The following is a 10,043-nucleotide window of genomic DNA, read 5'->3' on the forward strand; positions in this document are numbered from 1 at the left end:
CAGCAGGCCTCTGCAGCAACAGTAGCAGCAATGTTCATTTTCTGAGGGGGCTGCTGTATGCCAGTCCCCTCACATTCATCTCAGCAAACCCACCATCCTGTGTCTCCCCAACCAGTTAGAAAACTCAGCCGCCCGCAGAGGCTGGGCAGGAAGGTGAAGCAAACCTTGGGCTCGCCTTGTCCGAATCTCCTGCATCTGGCTCCCAAGGGAAGCCATAAATCCAGATTTTTAAATGTAAATGCCTGAATTTTAAATGTTGGTAATCAAATTCACTTAAAAACATCACCACTACCACCACCACCAACAAAAAACCCCGTAGACTTGTCCCTGTTACAGGCACTAGGAACACAGCAGGGAACGATCAAAAAGTTCCTGGTCTGGCCAGGCAAGGTGGCTCATGCCTGCAATCTCAGTACTTCAGGAGGCCAAGGCAGGAGGATCACTTGAGCCCAGGAGTTCAAGACTAGCCTGGGCAACATAGCAAGACCCCTGTCTCTATTTAAAAAAAAAAAAAAAAGTCCCTATCCGCCCGGGCTGAGAGTCTGGTTGGGGACCCCAGGAGCTGGGGGCCCTGGAGATCACAGAAATGGGGAGGGACCCAGAGAGTGGTGCATAGGATGGGAAGTAAATGTCTCTAGAGAGGGAGGCCAGGGGCCGGGGGGTGCTTCGTGGAGGACGTGGCCTTTGAGCTAAGACCTCAGCACTAGTGAAGGGCTCTGTAGGCTGAGGGAGCAGCCTGTGCAAAAGCCCAGGGGACCTGAAGGGCTCAAGGGGCTGTAGCAGGGGGGAGTGTGGCTGGAAGGAGCCCCATCAAGGTCTTGGAGCCGCACGAGAGGGGGCAGGAGAAGGCAGGCTCCGGATCAGACAGGGCCTGGTAGGCTGTGGGGAGGACTGTGGGTTTTTGAGCCCCCAAGGAGGTGATCTGCCAAGTTCAAGGGCCAGCTCTGGCTGCTGATGGGAATCAGATTTCAGGGGGGTGGGGTCGAAGCCTGTTCACAGCCATCCAGATGGGAGCGGGTGGAGGCTTCCATAGCTCACTGCACCATGCAGCAGCAGGGCTGGTGACCCTTGCGGAAATCATCTTTTGTTTTTGTTTTTGAGATGGAGTTTTGCTCTTTCGCCCAGGCTGGAGTGAAGTGGCATGATTTCGGCTCATGCAACCTCCACACCCTGGGTTCAAGTGATTCTCCTGCCTCAGCCTCCTGACTAGCTGAGATTATAGGCACCTGCCACCATACCCGGCTAATTTTTTTTTTTTGTATTTTGAGTAGAGACGGGGTTTCACCATGTTGGCCAGGCTGGTCTCAAACTCCTGACCTCAGGTGATCCACCTGCCTTGGCCTCCCAAAGTGCTGGGATTACAGGTGTGAGCCACCGTGCCTGGCCCAGATGTCATCTTTTGAAGGGAGACAAGGCAGGAATGACGAACGGGTGTGTGATATGGGAGAAAGACGGGTCCGAGGCTCTGGGCCCAAGCAGCTGGGTGGATGGCAGCAATGAGAACAGTGATGAGGAGGAGCGGGTTGGATGGGAGATGGGAGTAGAATCAAGAGTTAAGTTTGAGGCCGAGCACCGTGGCTCACACCTGTAATCTCAGCACTTTGGGAGGCCAAGGCAGGCAGATTCCTTGAGGTTAGGTGTTCGAGACCAACCCAGGCAACCTGGCAAAACCCCGTCCCTACAAAAAAATTAGCAGGGTGCGGTGGCCTGTAGTCCCAACTATTCAGGAGGCTGAGATGGGAGGATCACTTGAGGCCTGGAGGCAGAGGTCACAGTGAGTTGAGAGAGTGACACTGCACTCTTTTGAGACCCTGTCTCAAAAAACAAACAAACAAACAAAAACCAGAAGAGACAGCATCTCACTATGTTGCCCAGTCTGGTCTTGAACTCCTGGGCTCAAGCGATCCTACAAACTTGGCCTCCCAAGTAGACATCTGTTTTATATCATTGGCTCCTCCCATCTCTGGGGTGATTGGGGCTGGGTAGGTGGTGATGCTATTCTTATTCAGCAGAAAATGAGGCACATGCAGGTTAAGTGACTTGCTCAAGGTCACACAGCAGAGCTGGGCTAGAATCTCGGTCTCTTGGCTCCTGGCCCAGTGCTCTTTCCCATGTGTCTGAATCTGCATCTTGGGCAGGGGTCTCAGGGCCCCACTCCCGGACCCCTGGACTGATCCCCACCCCATCTTGTGCTTAGCAGATTCTTCCCCTGGTGGCCATGGGACCCAGGTCAATGTCACCTGCATCGTGAATGTCTGTAGCAGCTCTGACCACAGCTCACAGTGCTCCTCTCAAGCCAGCTCCACGATGGGGGACACAGATGCCAGCCCCTCGGGTTCCCCGAAGGACGAGCAGGTCCCCTTCTCCAAGGAGGAATGCGCCTTTCGGTCACAGCTGGAGACGCCAGAGACCCTGCTGGGGAGCACTGAAGAGAAGCCCCTGCCCCTTGGCGTGCCCGATGCTGGGATGAAGCCCAGTTAACCAGGCTGGTATGGGCTGTGTCGTAGCCAAGGCGGGCTGAGCCCTGGCAGTATGACCCTGCGAAGGGGCCCTGGTCCTTCCAGGTCCCCACCGATAGGACTCTATGGCTCTTTCTGGGCCAAGTTCCTTTAGTGCCCTCCACAGCTGCAGCCTCCCTCTGACTTGCAGACCGAGAGCAGAGGCAGTGAGTTGTGGAAAGCCTGTGCTGCCACGGTGTGTCCCTCTCGGAAGGCTAGCTGGGCACGGACGTTCGGGGCACGCCGGGGCAAGTCCCTGACTCACTGTGGCCTGCCCCGCCCAGCTGGGCCTGCGAGCTTTGGCTTCTGGAGCCCTCAGGTTTTTTGTTTGTTTGTTTATGTCTCCCCTGGGCTCTGACCCAGCTCTGGCTTCCAGAAAATCCCAGCATCCTTCTCTGCAGAGGGGCTTTCAGGAGGGATGCTGCCTGAGTCACCCATGAAGACAGGACAGTGCTTCAGCCTGAGGCTGAGACTGCGGGACAGTCCCAGGGCTCTGTGCAGGGAGGAGGTGGCAGCCCTGTAGGCTGTAGGGGTCCTTCAGGTTAGCTCAGGAGGCTTGGAAAGCATCACCTCAGGCCAGGTACAGTGGCTCACACCTATGATCCCAGCACTTTGGGAGGCCGAGGTGGGTGGATCACCTGAGGTTAGGAGTTCAAGACCAGCCTGGCCAACATGATAAAACCCTATCTCTACTAAAAATACAGAAATTAGCCAGGCGTGGTGGCAGGCACCTATAGTCCCAGCTACTCAGAAGGCTGAGGCGGGAAAATCGTTTGAACCCTGGAGGCGGAGGTTACAGGGAGCTGAGATCATGTCACCGTACTCCAGCCTGGGCGACAGAGCAAGTCTGTCTCAAAAAAAAAAAAAAAAAAAAAAAAAAAAAAAAAAAAAAAGAAGGCACCACCTCCAAATGCTAACTTGTCCTTTTGTACCATGGTATGAAAGTCAGATGCCCAGAGGGCCCAGGCAGGCCACCGTATTCAGTGCTGTGGCCTGGGCAAGATAATGCACTTCTAACTGGAAATCTGCCAATTTTCTAAAACGGTAAGTACCACGCCGGCCAACAAGCCAATGACAAACAAAGCCAAACTCTGCCAGCCACATCCAACCCCCCACCTCCCATCTGCACCCTCCACCTTCACTCCGGTGTGCCTGCAGCCCCGCCCCTCCTTTCTTGCTGCCTGGTGTGGTGTCCTAGGCCACACCGTCTCCTTTCAGGGAATTTCAGGAGCTAGAGATGACTGAGTCCTCGTAGCCATCTCTCTCCTCCTACCTCAGCCTAGACCCTCTTCCTCCCTCCTGAGGGGTGGGTTCTTCTTCCCCACTCCCCACCCTCAATTCCCTGGCCCCAAGCGGGCTGCCTCGCCACTTTGGTACATGGCCAGTGTGATCCCAAGTGCCAGTCTTGTGTCTGTGTCTGTGTTGCGTGTTGTGGGTGTGTGTAACCAAGGTCGGCAAGTTGAATGGCCTGCCTTGAAGCCGCTGAAGCTGAGATTCCTCCCCGTTAGAGTCAGCCTTCCCCCTCCCCTCCCCAAAACATGCCCAAGGCCCTGCAGAGGGGGAACCCGTGTAGCCTTGCCCGGATTCTGGGAGTAAGCAGGTTGAGGGGCTCCTGGAAAGGCTGACTCAGTCTCAGGTGCATGGGGATAAAGGACAGGCATGAACTTATCTAGAAGAGTGGGGGCAGGGTGATAAATTGTTGATAAATTCCACTGGACTTGAGCTTGGCAGCTGAACTATTGGAGGGTGGGAGAGTCCAGCCATTACCATGGAGACAAGAAGGGTTTTCCACCTTGGAATCAAGATGTCAGACTGGCTGGCTGCAGTGACGTACACCTGTAATCCCAGCTAATCCGGAGGCTGAGGGCAGGATCACTGGAGCCCAGAAGTTTGAGGCTGCAGTGAGCTATGATCGCACCACTACACTCCGGCTTGGGCAACAGAGTGAGACCCTGTTTCTTAAAAAAGAAAGTCAGACTGCCGAGGCTGGCCAGGTTTCTGCCCACATTGGACCCACATGAGGACGCGATGGAGTGCACCTGCCCCCTGGTGGACAGTCCTGGGAGAACCTCGGGCTTCCTTGGCATCACTGGGCAGAGCCGGGAAGCGATGAATCTGGAGACTGTGGAGCCTCAGTTCCCTTGCGTGTGTTGATCCTGAGACAATGAGAGTTTGCACTGTATGCTGGACAGCATTCCCGCTTATCAATAAACCTGTTTGTTTTACATGTCGACCCCTGGCTCTACCTGGGGTCTGGGCTTGGGTTTGTCCGTGGTCCTGCTTGTCTGCCACCCCTGTGTAAGGGGAGATGGCGTCATGGTCCCTGGGGTCTGGCCAGCCCCTGTTGTGACTGGACCACAGAGGGTCCCCTGTTACAGCCGCCCCCTCAAGCCTGTGAACAATAAGAGAACCTCCTGCTCAGGACCGCACAGCTGGCTGGGTTCCAAGTGTGTCCTGGTCTCATGCCCTCGTCCCCCGGGTCTCCTGGGCCTCCTCTCAGGACTGGGGTGGGGTCTCTGCAGATCCCTAGCAGCCTAGGCAGCCAGGCTCTGCCCTCCTGGGGACCCCACTCGGGGAGAGTGGGTGCCCCTGGGATGCTCAGACCAGTACAGGGCTTTGGGGGCACAGAGAACATCCCTGGGTCCAGGTAGGAGGTCAGAACAGGGTTCTAGAGATGACCTCTGACCTCCTCCTGAGGGATGAGCAGCAGTTTTCTAGAACAAAGGATTGCAGGGAACTGTCAGGCCAAAGGAGTTCTGAGTTTAAAGACCTTAGCCTGGCCAACATGGTGAAACCCCACCTCTACTAAAAATACAAAAAATTAGCCGGGCATGATGGTATGCGCCTATAATCCTAGCTAGTCAGGAGGCTGAGGCATGAGAATCACTTGAATTGAGGAGACAGAGGTTGCAGTGAGCTGAGATCGGGCCACTGCACTCCGGCGTGGGTGACAGAGTGAGAGTCCGTCTCCAAATAAATAAATAAAATTAATTAATTAAAATAAAGCCTTGGAGGGGAGAGAGACCTTGGCCTGTGTATTGGTTCCACTGATCCCCTGGGTCACCATCGTCACTCCAGCTCCTGTGACTCCCTCAGTGGGACCATTTTCGTTCTTGGTGATTGCAGGATCTGTGATTGATGGAACGCCCTGCCTCCTGGCTCCTCGCCCTCTTCTCCTCCGTAGTCCTGTCCTCCAGCCTGTCTCAGTCACTCAACCCTTGACCAGGGCTCCCCATACTTATTCCATAAAGAGCCAGGGAGCAAATGTAATTTTTGAGACAAGGTCTCATTCTGTCACCCAAGCTGAAATATGATCGTGGCTCACTGCAGCCCTGACTTCCTGTCTCAGCCTCTTGAGTAGCTGGGACTACAGGCATGGACCACTATGCCCAGCTAAATTATTTATTTATTTTTATTTTTTTGGCGGGGAGGGGGTTTCCCTGTGTTGCCCAGGCTTGTCTCGAACTCCAGGGCTCAAGTGATCCACCGGCCTTGGCCTCCTAAAGTGCTGGGATTGCAGGCATGAGCCATTGTGCCTGACCAGAATAAATATTTTATACTTGGCAGGTCTTACAGTTTCTGCAACAACCCCTCAACTGTGCTGTTGTAGTGTGAAAACAGCTGTGCACAGGACGTAAAAGAATGGGCAGGAGGCGGATGTGGCCTTCGGGTTGTAGCCAGGCCAATGCCTTAGACCCTGGTATTATTGATAACTGCACCCTAATGTCAATTTCAAGCATCCCACTTTCCCCCACCCCTACTTCCTCCTGTCTTTCTCCCTCACTGGCACCTGCAGCTGTTGGTTACATTTTCTCCCTTGTGCGCACCTACAACACTTTCTCCTGGTTTGTTGTTCTCTCTCTGGTTGAACCCAGCACTCTGTTTGTGCCACACCTGTACCTCTGCACCTGGATGGGGCACGATGATGGCATTCCACCATGCTGGCTGGTCGCATTTTCATTTCATGATCATTAGACGTGGCCGGGCACGGTGGCTTACGCCTGTAATCTCAGCACTTTAGGAGGCTGAGGTGGGTGGATTGCTTGAGCTCAGGAGTTCAAGACTGGCCTGGGCAACATGGTGAAACCTCATCTCCATGAAAAATATACAGAAACTAGCTGGGTGTGGTGGCATGCACCTGGAGTCCCAACTACCCATGAGGCTTAAGTGGGAGGATTGCTTGAGCCCAGGAGGCGGAGGTTGCTGTGAGCTGAGATCTCGCCACTGCACTCCAGCCTGGAGGACGGAAAGAAAAGAATAAATTTTATGGGGGTCCTTGGTGCCGCCCAGCAGTGACAACAGGTCCCCTACCCGATATATTAGTTCCTATTGCTGCTATAACAAACCACACAAACTCAGTGACTTAAAACAATACAATTGCATTCTCCTACAGCTCTAGAAGTCAGAAGTATAAAAGCAAGGTGTCGCCAGGCCTGCTAGGCTCAAATGGGGAATTTGTTTTTGGAGGCTTTAGGGGAGAATCTGGTTCCTTGCCTTCAGCTTCTAGTGGCACCTGCATTCCTTGGCTTATGGCCCCTTTGTCCATCTTCAGAGATAGCGATGGAGTCTCTTCAGTAGTCAGATCTCCCTCTGCCTCCCAATTATAGGGACACCTGTAATCACAACGGACCACCCAGATAATCCAGGACACTCTCCTTGTCTCAGCGTTTTGGCCAGGTTGCAGGAATTCAGACATCAATGTCTTTGCAGGGGCAAAGACAACCATTGGTTATCCAGCCTACCAGCTCCCATTCATTCAGTCTCCCACTCTTTCTATTTATCTTTTAATTTTATTTATTTATTTATTTTTTTTGAGATGGAGTCTTGCTCTGTCACCCAGGCTGGAGTGCAGTGGTGCGATCTCGGCTCACTGCAAGCTCTGCCTCCCGGGTTCAAGCAATTCTCCTGCCTCAGCCTCCCAAGCAGCTGGGATTATAGGCGCATGCCACCATGCCCAGCTAATTTTTGTATTTTTAGTAGAGAAGGGGTTTCGCCATGTTGGCCAAGCTGGTCTCGAACTCCTGACAGGTGATGCACCCACCTCGGCCTCCCAAAGTGCTGGGATTACAGGCCTGAGTCACTGCACCCAGCCTATTTTATCTTTTAAATAAAAGGATTAATTGAGGTTTTTGTTTGAGACTGAATATCACTCAGTGACCCAGGCTGGAGGGCAGTAGCACAATCACAGCTCACTGCAGCCTGAAACTCCTGGGCTTAAGTGATCCTCCCACCTTGGCTTCCCAAAGTGCTGGGATTATAGGGATGAGCCACCATGCCTTACCTTGCTCTTCTAGGTGGACTATTTCATGTGTTCTCCTTTATCACCAAGCCTCTGTCCTCACCCCACCCTTACCTTCAGTTGGTTACCTTGCTGTCTATTTCACTGAGAAAATAAAACAAACATAAGAGAATGCTTCATGCTTGCCTCACCACATCTCCCCTCTTACCCTGTGTCTGTGCCCACAACTCTGGCCTTTGCCGTGACTGGGTCTGAGGATGGTTCCTCCTCCGCACGGGATCTTAGCATCTCTCCCGGCTCAAGGACTTTGCTTCACCGAGTCTCCTGTCTCTTTCCTTCAGCCTCCATTTCTGTGGCTCCTGGATCTTTCCTGTTTGCATATAGACACACGGAGGCTCCTCCCATTTGCTGAACAACCTCACACCCATTAGGACGACTGCTATCAAAAACCCAGAAATTAGTGTTGGTGAAAATGTGGAGAGATGGAAAACCTTGTGCGTCGCTGAGGAGAGTGCACAAGGGTCCAACTGCTACGGGATACAGCGTGACAGTGACTCAAAACATGGAACATAGAATTACCATCTGATCCAGCAACTCCACTTGTGGGTGTCTACCCCAAAGAATTGAAAACAGAAAAACAGAGTCTCAAACGGATATTTGTACAGCTGTGTTCCTTGTTCATAATAGCCAAAAGTGGAAACAACCTAGGTGTCCAAAACGTGGAATGGATAAACAAAATGTGGTCTACAGCCTGGGCGCAGTGGCTCACACCTATAATCCCAGCACTTTGCGGGGCTGAGGTGGGTGGATCACCTGAGGTCAGGAGTTCGAGACCAGCCTGGCCAACATGGTGAAACCCCAACTCTACTAAAAATACAAAAATTAGCCTGGAGTGGTGGCACATGCCTGTAGTCCCAGCTACTCAGGAGGCTGAGACAGGAGAATCGCTTGAACCCGGGAGGCAGAGGTTGCAGTGAGCCAAGGTCGCGCCACTGTACTCCGGCCTGGGTGGCAGAGCGAGACTTCATCTCAAAAAAAAAAAAAAAAAAAAAAAAAGTGGTCTCCAATGGAATATTCAACTTTGAAAAGGAAGGAAATTCTGACAGGTGCTGCAACCTGGATGATCCTTGAGGACAAGGATCCCTTGTCTCTTAAACTAAGTGAAATAAGCCAGTCACAAAAGGACAAATTCTGTGTGTTTCCCATACATGAGGTACCTAGAGTAGTAGGATTCATAGACATGGAAAGTAGGGTGTTGGTTGCCAGAAGCTAGGAGAAGAGGGAATGGGGAGTCAGTGTTTAATGGGTGCAGCGTTTCAGTTTTTTGAAATGAAGAGTTCTAGGCCAGGCATGACAGCTCGTGCCTGTAATCCCAAAACTTTGGGAAGCCAAGGTGCGTGGATCGCTTGAGCTCAGGAGTTCGAGACTAGCCTGGGCAACATAGCGAGACCCCGTCTCTATGAAAATGAGCTTGGCGTGGTGGCATGCACCTATGGTCCCAGCTACTCAGGAGGCTGAGGCGGGAAGATTGCGTGAGTCCAGAAATTCGAGGCTGCAGTGAGCCATGACCTGTGCCACTGCACTCCAGCCCGGGTGACAGAGTGAGACCCTGTCCGAAAAAAAAAAAAAAAAAAAAAAGTTCTGCAGATGGATGGTGGTGACGGTTGTACAACAATGTGAAATTACTTAATGCCACTGAACAACACAGTTAATAATGGTTAAGATGAGAATTTTTAAACAAAAACCAAAAAAGAGCAACAACTACAAAAAGATGATAAAAATTTTGTGGGAGGCTGAGGCGGGTGGGTCACCTGAGGTCAGGAGTTCAATATCAGCCTGGCCAACATGGCGAAACCCCGTCTCTACTAAAAATACAAAAATTAGCCGGGTGTGGTGGCAAGTGCCGGTAATCCCAGCTACTCAGTAGGCTGAGGCAGGAGAATTGTTTGAACCTGGGAGGCAGAGGTTGCAGTGAGCCGAGATCGCACCATTGCACTCTAGCCTGGGAGAGAAGAGTGAAACTCCGTCTCAAAAAAAAAAAAAAAAGTTATGTGTATTTCACCACAATTAACAACAACAGAAACCTTGCTCACAATTCTTCCTCCAGGCGCTGTCAGATTTCTCAGCTACTCTTACAGCAAAAACACCTGGAGAACAGCATATTCAGGTCTCCAATTTGTCTTCTCCCATTTTCTCATGCGCTCACCACTCGTGCCCCCTACTCTACTCAACCTGTCTTTTGACCAGGTCTCTACGAAACTCCATACAGCTAAATTCAGCTTCAGTCCCCATCTCACTTCTACAGG

At 52.2% G+C, this 10,043-nt stretch overlaps 1 protein-coding gene across 3 annotated transcripts in view; it reads left to right on the forward strand.

The window, feature by feature from the left end:
- The window catches only part of TNFRSF1B (TNF receptor superfamily member 1B), a 47,416-nt gene extending 38,972 nt beyond the window's left edge, over positions 1-8,444 (forward strand). The window contains exon 10 of one of the 3 annotated variants that reach the window (XM_050788543.1): positions 8,079-8,444. In XM_050788543.1, the coding sequence (XP_050644500.1) occupies positions 8,079-8,149 (71 nt within the window). In that variant the 3' untranslated portion in view covers positions 8,150-8,444. Of the gene's footprint in view, positions 1-2,197; positions 3,395-8,078 lie in introns of those variants that run through there. The other 2 variants (XM_050788536.1, XM_050788539.1) reach the window with 2 other exon arrangements.
- Positions 8,445-10,043: the final 1,599 nt, after the last annotated feature.

Source organism: Macaca thibetana, chromosome 1 (assembly GCF_024542745.1).
Source record: "Macaca thibetana thibetana isolate TM-01 chromosome 1, ASM2454274v1, whole genome shotgun sequence".
Lineage (NCBI taxonomy): Eukaryota > Metazoa > Chordata > Mammalia > Primates > Cercopithecidae > Macaca > Macaca thibetana.